Source organism: Magnolia sinica, chromosome 14, assembly GCF_029962835.1.
Source record: "Magnolia sinica isolate HGM2019 chromosome 14, MsV1, whole genome shotgun sequence".
In the NCBI taxonomy this organism is placed as follows: Eukaryota; Viridiplantae; Streptophyta; class Magnoliopsida; order Magnoliales; family Magnoliaceae; genus Magnolia; species Magnolia sinica.
Genome location: NC_080586.1, coordinates 33,817,376 through 33,838,594, shown reverse-complemented (window position 1 = coordinate 33,838,594; position 21,219 = coordinate 33,817,376). Strand labels below are relative to the sequence as shown.

The 21,219-nt window shown below is 37.2% G+C and overlaps 1 protein-coding gene across 3 annotated transcripts in view; it reads left to right on the top strand.

Annotated features, from left to right (window-relative positions):
- Positions 1-11,319: 11,319 nt before the first annotated feature.
- Positions 11,320-21,219, top strand: part of LOC131224841 (probable prolyl 4-hydroxylase 4) — a 57,391-nt gene continuing 47,491 nt past the window's right edge. For 2 of the 3 annotated variants that reach the window (XR_009161194.1, XM_058220255.1), the window contains exons 1-2: positions 11,321-11,609; positions 11,696-11,753. Coding sequence is in view for 2 of the 3 variants with exons in the window: in XM_058220255.1 (XP_058076238.1) it covers positions 11,476-11,609; positions 11,696-11,753 (192 nt within the window). In the remaining variant the exon portion in view is untranslated. Of the gene's footprint in view, positions 11,610-11,695; positions 11,754-21,219 lie in introns of all 3 variants that reach the window. The other variant, XM_058220256.1, reaches the window with a different exon arrangement.

Below are 21,219 nucleotides of genomic sequence, written 5' to 3'. Positions count from 1 at the left end.
TACGCACTCCTTGTGGCTTAACCACTGTCAATAATCATCGTACAGCTCGAATTCATCGAACATATCTATTGTGGCGAAACTAATTCGACCACTCATTGGAAGTCGTTACCGATTGCCTGGACTACGCAATAGTCCCAATCATACTTAAATACAATAGGTATTCATATGTGACAGTCAAAACAGCATTTAACAGCCAATTCAAATATAAATCTCATTTGAGCATTTTTAACAAACACATAGTGCACATATTATCATACATAGACATTTCAACCATAAATCACGTAGTAGCGAGATAGGTTACATGTAGGAAACTATAACTATAGATGAGATAATTAAGAATCCTATCTCAACACCCTCATTAAATATATTTCAATAAGTAATTTCTCATTCAGACATTTTATCAAACACGTAGACTACACATTTCAACATACATGTAATAAATTACTTATAACATATAATGTGGCAAATTCTTTCACAAAGGAGTTGTCATACATACAACAATTATGTATTCTCAATTAATAATCATGGAAAGCACAAATCATAATTCCATATTCATTCAATCATTTCAACAAACACATGGAATACATTATATGTTCACATAGTTCATACGTAAGTATAATTTACCGAATACGTCATAACTAAGATCATATGGTAGCAATGAAGTCAAACATAACTGATTGCCGACATTGAAAGCCTTAAAAATCATAACTTAAACATTTATAGTCCGCACATTTCGCCGATATGCCGATTACGAACTCAGTTTGTACACTATACCTTTGTCTACGGCACAACGGCTACCTAAATCATGAAATAGCTTAGCTATTTCACCGTTTCCTCTATTCAGATTCCTAAAACAGATTAGGATTAGGATTTCTTATCAAAAATTGGATTCGGATTCGACGGTGTAGCGACACGGGAGAGATGATTCGACACGTGGAGTGGTGGGAATGAATCCCAGCAAGTATCTTTCTCTCTCTCTCTCTCTCTTCTCCTCACTCTTTCCTCCTCTTTTCTCTCTTCTCTCTCCTAGGGTTTTAGAAAATTCGTATGGAATAAGAGAGGGGTGGGTTTAAGGCTTTAAATAGGCCCAGAAGTGATGTCAATGGCCCCAGGGCCATGGTATACTTAGGTTATAGCTAAAAGGCGACTGTTTCGGGCCAGTGGAGCTCATCTGAAGGTTCATTACCTGCATATGGTCTGGAAAAAGTTTCCTGACAATGGATCTATGTCAGGTTAAGATTTCAGTCCGATCAGATTAGTGGATCGACTGTGGAGGACCAGTTTCAGTTCAACGGTTATCGTCACTCGATCAAGGCCACAAGTACATTGACATGTGTTGGGAAATTTCCTTGATCCAAGGGTGTAGTTGGGTCAGAATCTGATGGTCTGAAATCTTAAATTTGGCCTGCAAGCGAACGGCCCAAATCACTTATGTTGAGTTCATTTTCTAACGATATTCGTGTTTCTCATACACTTTGCTCTAAGCTCAAATTGTACGTTTTTGGATACTATTTAGACTCGATTTTCGCGATGGTTGTCAAGCCCAGTAAGGCGGTCATAACTGTATAGTTTCACGGTCATCAGACTTACGACACCCGGTCCAAGTCCGATACGGAGTTTCAATGTGCTCCCATGAGCAACTGGGTTTTGAGATTGAACCTACATTTCTAGGTAATGTTGGGTTAGTGATTCTACTGGTTTTGGATCTTGCAGTTCGTATAAAAAGTGGTTCAAGCTAATCTACCGATTAATTCAGTTTAGTACTTAATTAATTTGTCTAATTTCTACAGAATTCGATCCTTAGTGATTTTTGCTTAAGGTGGTACTCAGGTCTTTGTACGGATTTTTTCGAGACGTTACAGATTTACCAATAAATGAGCTACTGGAAGATCCTTAAATGGTGGAGTTCATTATTCAATCCAATCTATTGATTTTCTAATTATTGCATTTAAGATAGGGTTAAATGATGAACTCACATGAGAAAAAAGGATTTAAGATGGTAAGTGGTATTCTTCTAGCAATAACTCCCTCAAATATCTCTCCTTTTCTCACTTAAGAACCAAGAAAACAAGCCTCCAAATATATAAGCAAAAATCCCAATGGTAAAAAAATGGGTAAAAATTAATTAAGATTCGATGTCATCGAATCTCCTTCGATGTTATTAAATCCCTACACTAAGATTTTCATATAAGTGTTGTTCAGTTCTACTCGATGTCATCAACTAACGTTCGATGCCATTGAAGGTGACCTTCAATGTTACCGAATGCTAGCTCAATGTCATTAGGATTTTCTCTGAAAATGCTTAGAGCTTGATGGACAATTTGGTTCACTTTTTCGATGTCATCGAATGTTCTTTGATGTCATCAAAATTTAAAATTCGATGTCATCGAAGATTTCATGATTTTCTTTTAAAAAAAACTCTATGGATAGAACTGTCCCTATTTTGATGCAATCGATTAGACCTTCAATACTATCGAAATTTGAATTTTAATGCCATTGAATGTCCATCGATGTCATTGAAATAAATCAGATTTTCCTTGAAAGCTTGCTGGACAAACTGGTTCATATAACGATTTGATCGAACTGTCTTCGATGCCATCGAAAGAGGCTTGATTACATCGAGAGACCCCAAGGGAATTTCAAGGTTGCTGGAGAAAGTTGTCAGGGTTGATGTAATCAAAGTGGGTTCAATGCCACTGAAACTTAAGTTTTGATGCCATCGAACTTCCTTCAATACAATCTTCCATTCCCAGCTAATCTTTCAGTTTGTTGCTTGACAGGCTTGGTTTTCGATACCATCGAACATTGTTCAATGCCATCGAAGTTTCCCTCGATTGCAACTCGATGCAATCGACAAGATATGAAATTTGCCAATTTGTTTCAATTCTCCACCAATTCTAAGATAACTTAAGTATAAGCTTACTAAGGTTTTGCAAATACATTTTTTTATAAGATTAGGATCATTTTAATGGGGTCATATACCTCATAGGGTTTGATTAGGGAAGTGAGGCTTAGTTACCTATGTCGTGCACTCGAACTTCTTCATCTTGATGAGTCTTGGGCTTGAAGTCTTCTATTTGGGGGTCACTTGACAGACTGACTCAATCATTCACATACAAATAAGGGCACTTTCAGAGCTCGGATCACTTATCTCACATCGCGGCTTTGGATTAGCTAGAGGTTAGGTTGAAAATCTTTTCTCCCTAATTGCTAAGTGTGATTCAATCCTTTGTATAGACTTAGTAAGGTCCTTGAATGCTTGTAAAGTGCTTTGATTAAAGAGATCTTGGTTTTGTATGTGCTTTAGAACCGGATCCTCTTGTGGTTTTTTATTTGAAAATTGAGGTAGTGCCCCTTGAGAATTTCTGTTTGCACCAACCGTTTGGCCGTTCCTCCAATTAAAGTTGGGATGATTCCTCTAGCTAGGACTGTATGTGTTTGAGATTGAGGTGAGGAATGATCGTTGTTAGTTGTTCACAGCATTCGATTGCTCATGTAATAACTCTTAAAATGCAGGAATTATAGGACAATCTTGCGTCAAGTGTATGTTACTAGCGCAAATACCGCGAACAACTTCCACAGCCTGATCAAGTTTAATAGTTTCTACCTTGTTAAGTTTCATGGCCTCGACTTTTTTGCGAGATTAGCCACCCTTGCCCTCATGTCATCCTCTTCGCTTAAGACGTACATTCATCCCCGTTCTCTTGACTAAGTTGACTTAGAACTGGTGGGCCTTGGGGAAGTGTCCCATGATTACGCATTTTTCGCGAGTAGATCAAGATAATCCCATGCATCATCGGCCTCCTTGTTCATGAATTCACCGTTACACATCATCTCCACAAACTGGCGCATGGGCGAAATCAATTAATTGTAGAAAAAGCTTATTACCTGCCATATTTCATAGTCGTGATATAAACATGAATTCATGAAGTCCTTAAACCTCTCCCAGCATTGGAAGAAGGCTTCTTCCTCTTTTTGGGTGAAATTCATGATTGCTCTCCTTAAAATATTTGTTTTATGAAACGGGAAGAATTTTTTTAAGAAATTCCCAGGTCATCTCAACCCATGTGCCAATAGATCGTGGCATTAAAGAGTGCAATCATGACTTAGCCTACTCCTTCAATAAGAAGGGAAAAAACTTCAATCTTACTATGTCATCAGACATGTTTGGAAAGTGCATTGTGGTGACTATCTCGTCGAATTCTTTTAAGTGCAAGTATGGACTTTTAAAGTCTAATCCATGAAATTTAGGAAGGAGTTGTATCGCTCCTAGTTTAAAATTTCATGTTTCCTGCATTAAGTGGAGACACCATGCAGGAAGGTGCACTCGCCCTCGCTGGTTGTAAATAATCTCATAGAGTTCGAGGCGGGGGAGCATAATGCACTTTAATCTCATTTTGAACTTCCACAACTGGATTTTGAGGTTGATTTGCAACTATCACTTCAATTAACTCAAATGATCTCAAGTGATGTCTAATTCGGTGATGTATAACAGCCCTTTGACTAGTCCTCCTTCGCTCAAGAGACATAAAGTGTTGTCACGAACTCACTTGAGCATGAAACACTCACAGCCTCAAAGTTCTAAAAACTACTCCTACAAATAGAAAATTGGAAACTAGGAATTCTAAAAGAGAAAAAGGTAGAAGGATATTACCGAAGAGAGCTTGCTAAGTTAGATGCTGCAAAACATAAGACTAAGTTAGTATCTAAAAACACATTCAGAAAACTTAAGAAAAATAGGCAAAAAGTTAGTCATAATCCCAACTAATTCTAAAACTTAAATCATTCAGAAAAATATAGTGCAATGTAGTCCCCGGTAACGGCGCCAAAAACTTGTTCACTTGTACCCCAAGTGCAGGGTTGCGATGTAGTAATAATCTCGGTGAGACCAAGGTCATACTTACAGGGACTGAATATGTGCAATCTTCTGAACTAATTAAGAATTAAAACTAGAAGCTAAACTACTTCTGAAAATTGAGTTATTGTTGTGAAGTAAAATTATTAATAAAAGAAACATTAGAGCGCCAAGGATCCACTTATAATTATCTTAATGTCATCTTACTTGATTCAATCAATACTTCAACTGGAATTGACGTCCTAATCTATCCAGTTGGATGTAGAGTGGTTAAAACATCATAAACAATTCTATAACAGATTTTAAGACTCATTGCGTTGGTTCCACATATAATTAATTGTAGAGAGTTCAAAGCATCTACCATGCATGTAGTCAATGGTAGATCAAAGAATTCTAGAAATCAAACAATCACAAAATAAAAGAAAAAGCATTCATGGAGTTTCCAAGCATCTACCGTGCCCGAAGTCGACGATAAATCAAAGTAATAATAAAAAATACTTATTAAATTCAAACCATAAACTATGAATTATTTAACATGAAGTTCATGAACATGAATCAAAGTAAGAAAGACATCAAAATAACTACAAGCTTTACCTCTTAGCTCTAGCTAAGAGATTAGCCAATCAAAGATATGATTAAGCTAAAAACTCTTAAGAAAAACATGAAAAACTAACTAGAGAAGAATAAAGAAATCCTTAGAAGTTGATACACCCCTTGCTCTACTTCTCTAACCCTAATTTGTGCTTAAAATGCCTCAGAGAACCCCCTTAAATATGCTTTGTTCAACCAACTTTGCAAACCGTCTCAAATTTACGTATTCTACGCATCTTTGATGACACCTTCGATGGGACTTCAATGTCATCGAAGGATCAGAGCTGTGTTGTATTCGAATTCGGAAACTTCGTACGTTTTGCACTACGTAGGTCTTCGATGTCATCGACCAACCTTCAATGTCGTCGAACTAGTTGTGATGTCATCGAACACCTCCTTAATGAAATTGAAAATCGTCTAGAACTGTCCAGCAAGTTGAGCTCAAAATTCATGAAATTATCGATGCCATCGAATTGACTTCAATGGCATCGAACTACCTCTTCGATGGGATCGAGAATTGCTCTCAATTGTCCAGCGACCAAACTTGAGAGAGGAACTGCTTGTATTACAATGGAAATTGTCTAGCATATGAGCGTTGACTTGGATTAACGCTACTAATTAGAACTACTGGATTACTATTACTTTTAGTGTAAGATTAAGCTATTGGTTACGCTAAGGAATGTAAAGAAGAATTTATGCTAAGGAACATAAAGGATAATTGAAAGATAGATTTGATTGGACTGGTATGAGACGTTTTGCTTTGTTAAACTCTTTTGCTATTTATAGATCTCCTTATGATAGTCATATAGATGCTTCCTCTCCACGTTCAGTTGATTATAGCGATTGCTTCAACACCACTATCTTTTGGACTCTTCTCAGACACCTATCCCGATAATCACTTCAGCACCACTTGGGTGAAGTCAATGTAACCCATTCTCAAAGGATGAATTCTACCGTTTGATATTCGCTTGATCGTTTTAAACAACATCCTTATGAGTGGCTGAATAAACAATCGGTCTTGTCAGATCCCATTCATATATTGTCAATTTTAACATATCTGTTTATCTTAGTGTTGTTGAGTGTGAAATATTACATATTTCTCTCCCTTATTATGCATTGGTTTTATAAGCACAGGCATGCTTAATTAATCTAATTATATGTGTCTTGTTATGCAAGGTGATTTGGAGAACTAAGATGAAAAGGACGATTGGAGCGATGATTTATTGCTCAAAGAATGATCAAGTGAATAATTGAATTTATGGAAATCAATATTAAAGAATTCAAGTGCTAAAGATGTAAGGAAACTAAATACAAAAAGATGAAAAGTGATGATTCAAACTTAAGTTGCAATCAGAAGAAGTTTAGAGGTGTTTTGTCCCATTGAGTGGAGTTCGAGGGGAGGTCGATGCCATCAAGCATAAATTAAGGAATTCTAGAAGCTTTGCTGAACAAAATTTTGTGTTCCTGCTCAATGCCATCGAAAATTTCTTAAATTTTGAAAAATCATTGCTGGACAGTTTTTGTATTCGTACTTGATCCCTCAAGAAGATCTTCGATGCCATTGAAAACCCATCAACAGTGCAAGCAGCTGTGTAAATTCAATGTCGGTTTAGTGATTTTCCTAATGTGGTGTATAAGACGGCTTATAAATCTTATAAATAGGAGTTTTTATAACGTGTTTAGGTATCAATTTAGGATTTTGAAGAGAGAGCAAGGAGTTACGGAGTGTCTACGAAGCTGTTCTTCCTCTCTAATCTTTTGGTTCTAAGTCGTGTTTTCATGTTTTTCTTAGAGTTTAGTTCAATCATGTCTATGGTTTGCCAAATCTCTTAGTTAGGGCTAAGAGGTAAAGCTTGTAGTGGTTTTTAATGTTCTAATTTACTTTGATTCAAGTTATTTGATTTGAATGTTGAACAATTCAATTACTTTGGTTTGAATAAAGTTTCAGTTTTAGTTTACTTTGATTCATTATCGACTTCGGGCAGTTTGAATGCATAGGAAGACTAAGATTAATTGCTTATCTAGTTTGTAAAGGATTGGATAGTAAAATTCATTGATTTATCGTAGACTAATAGCATGATAGATGCTTTAAATTTACTATGATCAATACTTTAATGCCTTGTGTGAGAACTGAATCAATTGAAGTCAGATCTATTTTGGCTTATGAATTATGAATTAACCACTTCATTATCTGTCCAAATAGGATATGATTTTGATTTTAGTTGAGTTATATAATTGAATCAAGTAAATTAGGCATTAGGAATGGCTAGAAGTAGATACTTGGCACTCTAGTATTTTTCTTTAAATTATTTAAATTCAATCATTACTTCTCCTAATTCAATTTCATAGTTTGTTTTAGTTTTAATTTTAGTTATAAAGTGTTTTAGAAAATGCGCAAATATAAGTTCATGTAGATTCAATATCGGTCTCACCGAATTAAAAATACATCGTAACCCTGCACTTGGGGTTATGATCCGTTTGGATAGATCAAGTTTTTTACACCATTGCCAAGGACTTCGGCTACAATTTCCTTGAAATACTTTATGATTAGAATTTATGTAGGGTTATGATTAGTTTTATATGCATTTCTATATTAGGATACACACACACACACACATATGTATATATAAATATATATATATATATATATCTATATCTATATATATATATATATATATATGTATATGTATATACATATATATATATATATATATATATATATATATATATATATATATATATATATATATATATATATATATATATATATATATATATATACACACATACATATATATATATATATATACAAACATATATATATGTATGTATAATATATATATATATATATATATATATATATATATATATATAGTTGTGTGTGTGTGTGTGTGTGTGTGTGTGTGTGTGTGTGTGTGTGTGTGTGTGTGTGTAATATCTAATTGATGGTTCTATTTTAGATTCTGTGAAACAAACAAATAATGTTAGTACCTGAAATATATATATCCTTTCAACCTTATTACTTTAGTTTATTTCAGATTTTTATTTCTTTATAAAAAATTTTATTTTACTATAGAAGTAGGTTTATACTTAGAATTAGGTTTTGAGTGGTTCATGTCCAAGTTGGTTCGTGACAACACTGTTCGTCTCTTAAGTGAATGAGAACTAGTTGAAGGATTGTTTATTCATTGCTTTGTTGGGTAATACCTTCCTCTGAATTGGCCGAGAGCATGGCTGAGCATCAACCCCATTGGCATGCCAAAGAACAATAAGATGAGAATGATGTGCACGATGATCTTCTAGCTAGAATCGTACATGGTCATTTATAACCAGTTAGGACGAGCACCCCTTCTTGCATGATTTTTTCATATAATGCATGAAACTTGGATTTTAAACTAAGAGTAATCTAACTACTTTTGAAATTCCACGGACTAGATTCCGAGAGTCCATATCTACATCTCAAGGAGTTTGATGAGATTTTAGCTACCCATACACTTTAACAATGTGTCAGATGACACCTTAAGATTAAAATTGTTTCTTTATATATATATATATATATATATATATATATATATATATATATATATATATATATATATATATATATATATATATTGAAGGAGGATGCTAAGTCATGACTTCGCCTTTTAAGGCTGAGATCGATTGGGACATGGGTTGAGATGAACCGAGAGTTCCTTAAAAATTTTTGTTTGGTTCATAAGAGTAACACCTTTAAAAGGGTCATCATGAACTTTTTATATAAAGATGAAGAAACCTTCTTTCAATGTTAAAAAATGTTTAAAGATCTTCTAAGTGCATGCCCACATCATGCTTATGAAATTTGGAGGGTCATAAGCTTCTTATTATTATTCTTCTTCTTTCTATTTATTTATTTATTTATTTTTAATGATGGACTAACTTCACCCATGTGCCAATTCCCTCGATCATGTCTTACTTTCGGGCTTTTTGATCACGCTCCGTCTATTGATGACGTGTAACGCCCTAATTAGTGTCAGTTATAATTCTACAATATGCATTTGAAATATTTTCAAAGATTTTAGATGTGATATATACTTCTCGTGGAATGACACATGTCCCTTCCTAATTGGCTATATCAAGAACGGTAAAAAATAAGGTATAATTGTCTCTTAATAACCCAATCAAACAAATTAAAAATTTCCACAATCCTTTATGTTTCTTAACATAATCTATCATTTACATTCCTTAACTTAACTAGTAGCTTAATCTTACATTAGAAGTAACAATAATTTAATAATTGTAATCCTTAGCTCTAATCCAAGTCTATGCTCATATGCCGGATGATTTTCATCAAAATATAGATTTCTTCTTTCAGAAAGGTACTTTATAGTTACTATTTAAAGTCGATTATAAGTATTCCATTTTTTTTGTTTTACTTTTGTATCTAAAAACCCTTTTGTACGGAAGGCAAAGTGTAATACATTATTGAAATATGAACCATACATGCTTGGGGTCAAAATTGTTTAGTTGAAATCAAGTTGCATAGTCGGTTCTGACACGCTTACAAATTTTACACGTGACCAAATCTGAAAAGAGGAGAGAGAACCTATCCAAAACTTCTGTGCCCAAAAAGTTTTCATCGGTGGGTGTTTAATCCCCACTGTGTGGTCCACTTGAGGCTTGGATCTACCTCAATTTTGGCATTATACTCTAAAATGATATGGAAAAATAGATGAATGGTTTGGATAAAGCCCATACATCAGGGTGGCCCCTCAGAGCCCCTGTCCGTTCCTTGCCAACGATGGGCGGTGTTAGCACTCAATCCGCCTCCTCGTTCGTTGGGTGGAAAAGGTCATCTTTCCCGACCTCGTCGGGTAAGGGCCTCGACTTTGATCTTGAAATATAGGGCGGAGGCGTGTGCCGGGTGATATCAGAGCCAATGATGAATATCTAAGCCCAACACATTGGCCGGTTCCAGTTATCAAGTGCCCCACCATTGTAGAAAGAAATAATGTTTGAAACAATTTCCATCCAACCGTACTTATGTGGTTTAAAGACATTAATCTAGGTCAAGTTTCAATGATCCAAGCCGTTTAAAAGATGAGAGCTATATATATGACTATGATTTTTTTTTTTCCCTCTTTAGATTGAACTATATTTCAATTATCAGTCTCTTTTTCATATAAAGCCATGGCAAGGACTTTTTCAGACAGTTTAGGGGCCACCTCTGAGCTTATTTGGGCTTAGCCCGGCTCATTTTCAAGTGCACCACTTTGCATTTATATGTACTCATTGCATACATGTATAATATCCAATCCGTCCATTGGTAGGGCTCCACTTTTGATCGAGAGAACTACGTAGTGGTGGATGATTGATGATCGACTCGGAAGCGTTTTCACATGGTTTGCGGAGAGTACCAACAAAGTGGAACCGCTCGATTGCACGTCCAATTTATCTGAAAGAAAAACTATGCTACTCTGGAATTCGTTGACAGCTATACGCATGCAAAAAAAACATAAACCTAGCATACATGGATCAAACCATCTGAATCGTAGGATATACTTTTTATGGGAACCATTAAAAGGAATCAACTTAAATTCGTACTCTAAATGGTATATTTGTGTACATCTATTGGACCGTAAAAGAGAAAGATATTGCATGGTCCGTATTAACATATCAATCAATCAAAAGTTATAAAATATCTAAATAGATATTATTTTGAAATAAAAAGTAAATTAGGTTTTCTGATGAAATGGACCGTTCGTTTAGGTTAAAATATTTTTAATGTATACATTTTCTTAGAGGATGTGCATGGACGTTACACAACGCTGTGCTAGAGTATCAAATTACTCCAGCGCGTCTAATAAAGTAAACCGATTGGCATCCCCTTCCCGCCATGATCGCAGAGCGCCACTTGGTACTATTTGGTGCGTACGTGCCGCTTATTCATCCTGCGTACCCTTGCGCTTTTTAACTCGACGCTTCTCCTACCTCCTCCTGCAGATTCAACCAACGAGTCTCTCTCTCTCTCTCTCTCTCTCTCCCCCCAAATGATCCGGTCTAGAGTTAGGGTTTTTCTGCTCTCGATCTGGCTCCTCTTTCATGAATCTTCAAGCACCTCGCATTCTTCTTCCTCATTGACCATTTCTTCCAATAGAGTCGAACAGATCTCATGGAAACCCAGGTCACTTCTAGATTCCTCTCGGCATTTTGTTCAGTTCTTTTTTCTTTTCTTTTTTTTAATAAAATTTTAATCGGATAATCTGGCAGAGCTTTCGTCTATGAAGGATTCCTCACTGATGAAGAATGTGATCATATGATATCTATTGTAAGTATCCTTAATTTATACTACTTTTCTTCACTTCGTATGAAAAGAAATCGAACTTGACCGAATTTCTACAATTCATTTGATTTTTTTTTTTTCTTGAAAAGGTTGGAATTCGAGTGAATGTCCAGAATTCATTAATTCTGGAAAATTTATTAGGTGGATTTTTCTACGTGGCCGCCTGCCTTTTGGGCTATGTACCAAAAACCTCCTACTTTAATTTCCGAAAGCCCCTTGCCGTTATTTACCTATACCAAAGATCTTTTTATTTTCGTATTGACCAAATTGCCCACACTTTAAAGTCCACCGAACTCTCAGTTAACAGGTTCGCCACCGACGTTTGATTGACGTGCGATCCCACTCCTACCGCAGGTGGGGCTCACCATGATGTTCCTGAGAAATCCATCCGGTCCATCCGTGTTGCTATTTCATTTGAGGATATGAGATAGATCCAAAAATCAAGTGGGCCACACGACAGCAAACAGTGGGTATGGAAATGCCTACTGTTGAAACCTTTTTGGGGTCCATTGTGATGTTTGTATGCCATCCAAACTGGTCATAATGTCATTCCCACTTAGATGAACGGAAAACACAAAAATACTAGCATGATTCAAACCTTTTGCAACCCGAAGAGTGTTTCAACGGTGGCCATTCAATCCCCACTGTTTCCAGTTGTGTGGTCCACTTGAGTTTTGGATTTGCCTCATTTCTGAGGTCGTCCTAACATGAGGCGGCAAAACGGATGGACAGGGTGGATTTCTTAGAAACATCATGGTGGGCCCCAAAATGTTTAAACTATGGCCGTTTCGCACTTTTTCCTACTGTATGGCCCACTTGAGTTGATCTGTCTCATTTTTGGGCTTACCCTATAATATGAGCTGGCAAAACTGATGTGCATAATGGTTTTCTCAAATACATCACAGGAGGCCTCACGAATGATTGAACAGTCGGTGTTCAAAAGGCACTATGCGGCACACTTGAGCTTTGGATTTGCCTGCTCAAGTGGACCGCACCAACAAAATGGTGGGGATAATGACCCCCACCATTGTAACTTTCCTACTGTGATGTTTTTGAAAAATCTACTGAGTCCATTTGATTTGCCAGTGCAGGTTGAGGGGTAGGCCCAAAAATGAGGCAATCTAAAACTCAAGTGGGCCACACTTCATGATACAACAAAGAGGGAGATGCCTACCCATTGAAACCTTCCTAGGTCTATTGAGATGTTTATATGCCATCTAAATGGTTGACCAAAAGCAGGGCCCACCATGATGGATGTTGAGAAGTACACGCCATCCATCCATTTTTCCAGCTCATGTTAGTGGGTGGGCCCAAAAATGGGGTAGATCTAAAGCTTAATTAGACCACACTGAAGGAAACATTGGAGATTGAACGGCCACCATTGAAATCTTTCTGGGGCCCACTTGAATATTAGATTTGCCTCATAATTGGGCCCACAACCTAAAATGATATGATGGAAATGGTGAATAGGGTGGAATTTTTTTTTTTTTTTTTTAAACATCATGGTAGGCCACAAATGTTTCAAAATGTGGGATGGTGTATGATTAATGGTTGACGTTCAATACCACTATTTCAAGTCGTGTGGCCCATTGGAGTGTTGGATCTATCTCATATTTGGGCTCACCATCTAAAATGAGATATGAAAATGGTGGACAAGGTGGATTTCTCAAAAACCTCACGGTGGGCCACACGAGTTTTTGGAGCTTTTATGTTTTAATGGTTGGCTTTGGAAGCCATGCGGCCCACTTGAGTTTTGGATCTTCATCATATTTGGGCCCACCAACAAAAATGAGCTGGCAAACTAGTGGACTGGGTGGATTTCTCAAAACATCATGGTGGGCCACATGAGTCTTAACTGGTGGTGGTGCAATGTCAACAATAGGGACTCAATACTAGTTTTGCAAGTCGTGTGGCCCATTTGAGTGTTGGATTTGCTTCATATTTGGGCACACTGCCTAAATCGAGTTGATGAAAATAGTGTACGGGGTGGATTTATCAAAAACATCATGATGGGCCACGAATGTTTCAACGGTGGACTGATGTTGTCTCAGCGGTGGGTGTTTAATACTACTGTTTCAAGTAGTGTGGCCCACTTGAGTGTTGGATCAGCCTCATATTTAGGTGCACCCCTTAAAATAAGTTGACCAAAAAGGTGGATAGGGTGGATTTCTAAAAAACATCACGGTGGGCCACATGAATTTTTGGAGCTCCGCCATTCTATTAGTGGGTGTTGAATACCACTGTTTCAAGCCTCTCCTCCATTCTAACAGTGGGTGTCGAATACCATTGTTTCAAGCCATGTGGCCCACTTGAGTTTTGGATATTCATCATATTTGGGCGCACCGACTAAAATGAGCTAGAAAAACATGGATGGGGTGGATTTCTCAAAAACATCATGGTGGGCCACATGGGTTTTAAGGATGCACTAACATTATTTCAATAGTGGGCATTCAATACCATTGTTGCAAGTTGTGTGGCATAGTTGAGTGTTGGATTTGCCTCATATTTAGGCTCGTCCCCTAAAATGAGTGAAAGAAAATGGTGGACGGGGTGGATTTGTCATTTTTTTTTCAACGGTCGGTTGAATGGACAACCGCCCAAAAAGGCTAATGCACACACGTGGCCCATGATGATAATGATGTTTATTTGCCATCCAACTTGTTCATAAGTTCACACAAACCTAAATGAAGGGAACACACAAATATTAGTTTGATCCAAAACTTCTGTGGCCCAGAAGATTTTAACAATAAGTGTCCAATCACGGTTGTTTCGATGGTGTAGTCCACTAATGATGCCTTTGTGACATTTGCTCTGTCCATCCAATTCATGATCTGGTGGAAGGGTGGGAGCCCAAAAACCTGCCAAATCCAATGCTTGGGTGGGCCACCACACCATAGTTTCAAATATTGGTAACGTATCGGCTGATACGGGTGTATTGTATTCGTATCGGCTCGATAGGATACGCGATACGGCCCTGTATCGGCCGCATTGGTCAAAACCGGCCCCTTTCTTTCCCCTTTTTGCTCTCTCTCTCTCTCTCTCTCTCTCTCTCTCTCATTTCCATGGTATTTTATATTGGTAACGGTGGTCATAATAGTCATCACCATTATTGGTACGGGTTTCCGCTGTGCGTTATGTTAGGGGACTGCAGAAGCAAACCCCGAATTCAAATTAAACACGTGAAAGATAAACACAACAAATCATGCATAGCAACACATGATCTTTATGCGGAAAACCTTTATGGGAAAAAACCACGGCACAAAGTGACAACAAAATCCACTATGAAAATGAATTACAAGAGATAGATCTTACTTACAGATGCGACACCCTTCAGAAAACCCTAGCTTCCCCCTAGAACAAGCTCTTTTGTCTCTTCAATACCCTAATCCTGCATTACACCTATATTTATAGTATAACAACCATAATAGGAAACAATTCACGCAATTACACAAAATTGCCCGCACCGTCGATCTAAGCATCGATTTAGCAACCCTTGATCGATTGAGCTCCCGTGTTTGATCAATCGAACATGCTCAAAATTGTTTAGAGATTTTACAAGTATTTTCCGAATTGTGTCGATCGCTTGAAACCCCCAAGGTCAATCGATTAAACCTGTTCAAAACTGTCCAGAGACCAATCTCTATAACCCGAGGTTCACTTGATCGATTGATTCTGTCCCTCAATTGCTCGAGACCCTTGTTTCTGAACAAATTGAAGACATCCAGACAATAATATCCACTGTGACTTCAATGAACATGAACCACAACTCCAAGCTCCGTATCTAATCGCCTTCATCATAGCTTCCTCATCGCCGTCACTTCTCGTGCATACTTCTTCATCATCAAACCTTTGCCAGACCTAGAGAAGTTGAGCAAAACTTGAACTTCTCTGTGAGAACCACCTTCATAAGCATATCTACCGGATTCATGCTTGTGTGGATCTTCTGAAGAATAATTCCTTCCTAAAGCACCTGTTGGATAAAATGATGACGAACATCAATATGTCTAGTTCTCGAATGGTAAATCAAATTATTTACCAAGTTAACCGCGCATTCGCTGTCATAATTAACGGCACGATCTCTTGCTGAAGCCTCAACTCATTCATCATTTCACACAACCAAACACTTTCCTTGAAAGCCTCTATCACTGCCATATATTCAACTTCGGTTGTAGAAAGAGCAACCACAGACTAAAACTTTGACATCGAACTGATTTCTCCACTCGCTAACACAAACGAGTAATCGGAAGTTGACCTTCCGTTGTCCACGTTTCCGGCGTAATCGACGTCCACATAGCCTACCAATTTTCCCTTTGATTTTTCAAATGTCAAGACGTAGTCCGCTGTACCTCGTAGATAACTAAGTAGCCATTTTGCTGCCTCTCAATGCTGCTTACCGAGGTTTGACATGTATTTGCTCACAACACCAATTGCATGTGAAATATCCTGTCTCGTAGAGACCATGAAATACATTAAACTATCAACCGCGCTCGAGTAGGGCATATGAGATACCGTTTTTCTTCATCTATAATGGGACATTGCTCTGAAGAAAGCTGAAAATGAGTAGCATGGGGTGTGCTAACTGGTTTAGCTTTGTCCATCCTAAACTTGACTAACGCCTTCTCAAGGTAATCTGCCTGAGACTAATGTTTTAAATATTGACGATATTGGCCGATATATCCCACGATATATCTTGTATCCTACCCGTGCTATACGAAACACACAGGTAGTGCCGATATATCCCACATGTTCAATTCGGTGAACATTTTCAATTTCCAATCTTTTTTTTTTTCTGAAATTATGTTAAATCGGTGTCAAGTGGTTACAAATCTATTGGTTTTTCATGTTTTTAATGAAAAATTATGATGTTGGAGCTTTGATTTCGATATTCATTGGTTCTTCATGTTCTCCATGGTTTTTTTTTTTTTTATATAAAAATTTTCCTTCGACCAACTATCAATTGAGACTAATTTCGAAGTATTTAGGAGTATTTGATAAAATGATAATCACATACACTCTAGTTTTGAAATTTGAGTGTAGGTGGTCTGATTTGGGGAAATTTTGAAAATTCTCTAATTTCTCCCAAATTGCTTGCAATGTTGCACTCCAAACATGAAATCATGTATGAGGGTTGATCTATTGATTTGTTAAGTCCTTGTCAATTTTCAGAAAATAAAAATAAATTTTAATTAAAAATTAATAAAAAATATTATGTTTTTTGAAATTTCCCTTCAACCAACTATCAATTTACACCAATTTCGAAGTATTTAGGATTGTTTGATGGAATGATCATCACATACACTCTAAATGTTATGTATTCCATTTGAATATAGTTGCATTAATTTAGTCATACAACTCATAGCTTAGGACACTTCTTTTTTGAGATGTTATGATTTAAAAGTATTTATTAAGGTCTTTTTTAATAGTCCATGAAGTTTCATTGAAAAACTCAATCATTTTCTTGATGTTTCCCCATGTTTCCTAATAAGTGCGATAAATTACCTGATACAAACGATATATCCCGTGCGATAACCGATATGTATCTGTATCACAAGGTTGCGATACGTAATGTGATATCGATATTTCGAACACTGCCTGAGACAACTGTAACCTGCTCTTCTCCGTATCTCTGTATATCTCAATGCTAAGAATCCTCTTTGCAGCCCCCAAATCTTTCATTTTGAATGTCCCTGAGAACTGAGTCTTTAATATATTGATCTTAGACATGCTATGGCTGGCAATAAGTATGTTATCATCAACATATAATACTAGTTAGATGAATTCCTCATCGCTTAATAACTTAAAGTAGACATAATGATCATATTCACTTATGGTAAATTGGCGACTTACTATGGAAGTATTAAATTTCTTTTACCACTGCTTATACGACTGTTTCAGGCCGTTCAATGACCTCCTCAACTTGCAAACCTTATTATTTGATCCCTGCACTTTGAACCCCTCTGGTTGCTTCATGTAGATTTTCTCTTCCAATTCTCCATGTAGGAAAGTAGTCTTTATATCCATTTGTTCCAGTTCTTTGTTGTATTAGGCAACCGTTACCAACACAAATCTAATAGATACCTTCTTGACAACCGGTGCGAATATCTCACTAAAGTTGACGCCTTCTTTCTAAGCATACCCCTTCACAACCAATCTCGCTTTGTATCTGTCATATTTCTTCTTGTAAATCCACTTGCATCTAACAGCTTCACGCCCAACGAGAAGCTCCACCAGCTCCCATGTATCATTCTTATACAAAGAATTCATCTCATCTTGCATGGTTGTTATCCACTTCTCAGCATCTGGATCATCCAGTGCTTCCTAAAAGGTAGACAGTCCTCATTCATAATGAGAGTGAATGCAATATTCGAATCATCTCTGTATCTCGTCAGTAATCTACGATCTCTCGGTGGATTTCTCCTCACTGGTGGCTGCTCCACTTGCTTCTGTGCCTTATCCTGCGGCTCGACCTCTATCTGTGTCTCACCTTTTTCAACTTCAACATCAATAACTACTAATTTTTCTATTTCCTTGTATTTAACCTTGTGGAACAGGGAATCCTCAACAAATATGGCGTCACGGCTAATTGTGATATTCCGTGTGACCCGGTCATACAGCCTGTATCCCTTCACGCCATCACCATATCCAACAAAAGTGTACTTCTTCGCAACTAAATACTCACAACCCTTAGTAGTCAACTTCATGACTACTCCACTCTTTTGGAATTTTACAATTTATGCGTGTAGATGAGAACTGATTCACTAGGTAGCAAGCTGTGTTAATGGCCTTAGTTCATAGGTCCATGCCTAATCTAATATTGCTTAACATACTTCGGGCTCTCTCCAAGTAAGTCCGATTCATATATTCCGCCACACCGTTCTGCTCTTGTGTGTGTCTAATTGTGTTATGCCGTACGATCCCCTCATTGTTACAACATTGAGTGAATTCTTTCGAAATGATTTCTCCACCATTATTTGTCCTTAACACTTTCAATTTTCGCTTTGATTGCTTTTGTACCATCGCCTTCCACACGTTAAAGGTGGCGAAAACATTGGATTTATACTTCATGAAGTAAACTTAAACCTTTTTAGAATAGTCATCTATGAATAAGACAAAACGATGACCCCTCTTCAGAAACAACAGGCAACGACCCCCACACATTAAAATGCACATAATCTAGAACACTCTTACATGTTTTCTATATTTAAAAGATAACCGTGATTGTTTATTATATATATAATGTTTGCATTTATTAAAATCAACACTTCTAAAAGCAGGAATCAAGCAATGATTAGAAATTACATTCATACCGCGCTCGTTCATGTGGCTTAGACGTGCATGCCATAAACGTATTGATATAGACTCCGCTACAGACGTTGTAGCTCCACCTGTTGCAGTATTCTTGATCAACTTGTAAAGGTTATCGCTCCACTGCACTTTCATCACTATGAGTGCCCCCTTTGAAACCTTCATGACACGATCAAATCCGGTGAACTTGCACTCAAGTGCATCGAGAGCTACCAGAGATATCAGATTCTTCCTCAGTTCAGGAATGTGTCTCACATTCATCAGGATACGCTCTGTTCCATCAAACATCTTAATGCACACCGATTCAATTCTAACAACCTTATAACTGGTTAACTAACTTTGTTGAAAAGTTATGTGGTATGAAGCCTCCAAATCCAAAATCCAATCATTGCTGAGATACTCGGATTTGGATGTGGTCAGAACCTCACAATCACCTCGTTGGATTCCGATGCGTTGACCTCCTTCGGTGTTTCATCTCATTTTTCTTCCTTTTGGGCTTTAGGATTCCAACAATCCTTCTTCGTATGCTCATCTCTCACAGTTCCGGCACTTCATCTTTCCCTTGTCCTTAGACTTGGACCAAGATTGCAAGTTTCCCTTCTCTCTTTCAGAATTTCTTCCCCTAGCTACCAACGTATCCATAGAGGAACCACTGCTACTGTTCTTCTTTCTCAACTGATTTGAATGAAGGGTTGAGATGACAATTTCAACGTTTATGGTCTCCCTACCGTGACACAGTGTCTACGAGACTCTCGTAAGACTTTGAAAGAGTTCAACAGAATTAGGGCTTGGTCTTCCTCGTCAATATTCACTTCCACACTCTTCAAACATGCTGATGTGTTCATTAATATCAGACCCTTCTGCCATCTTTAGGTTATATAATTTCTTTTTCAAATACAAACGATTCGATAAAGATTTCATCATATAAAAGCCTTCTTACTTCTTTTAAAGCCTTGCGGTTGTCTTTTGATCAAGGGCATTATAAAGGATGTCATTGGATAGGCATAATTGAATCTTGGTTTTTGCTATCTCATCCAATTCTCCCCACTCTTCTTCGGTCATAGTTTCAGGACGCTTCGCTACACCAAGGAATGCCTGTTGCAATCCTTGCCGAAATAGAATGCCTCTCATCTTCACCTTCCGTAGTTCAAAAATATTTTCCCCCGTAAACTTCTCAGTTTCATACTTAACGTTAGATCCTTTCATCGACATGTTTCCAATTCAAACTCGAATCCCAATGTATTGCTCTGATACCACTTGTTGGGGGATCGTTGAAGTAAACCCTAAAATTGAACTAAAAACGTGAAAGATAAATGTAACAAAGCGTGCACGGGAACACATGATCTTTACGTGGAAAACCCTTGTAAGAGAAAACCATGACACGAAGATACAATAAAATCCACTATGAAAATGAATTACAAGAGATGGATCTTACTTACAGATGCGAAACCCTTTAAAAAATCCCAGTCTCCCTCTAGAACAAGCCCTTTTGCTTTTGTCTCTTTGATACCCTAATCTCGCATTACACCCATATTTATAGTATAACAACTGGAATAGGAAACAATTCGTGCAATTATGCAAAACTGCGCACGCCGTCAATCTAAGCATTGATCAAGTAACCCTTAATCGATTGAGCTCCCATGTTCGATCAATCCAACATGCTCAAAACTGTCTAGAGATTTTACAAGTATTTTCCGAATTGAGTCGATCGCTCGAAGCCCCCAAGGTCGATCAATCGAACCTGTACAAAAATGTCCAGAGACCAATCCGTATAATATGGTGTTCACTCAATCGATCGACTGTGTCCCTCGATCACTCGAGACCCCCGTTTCTACATATATTGAAGACATCCAGACAACATGTAACGACTGTTAGGACCCCCATAACGGTTACAAATTTTCTTTTGCCTGAAAAATTCTTAAAACATATTTAGAAAATTCAGAATAATATAAATATTCCAAATATGTATTATTCTTCTTCTCCTCTCTCTCTCTCTCTCGGGTTTTTTTTTTTTTTTTTTTTTGAACAGTGTAACGGTGCACTCTTTGGTGAGAGTGTTGTATCAGGCTGTCTAGTGAATTTGTGAACACGATTATACATATCTAATGTTTATACATCACAATCAAGCATTAGAACTAGAAATTTT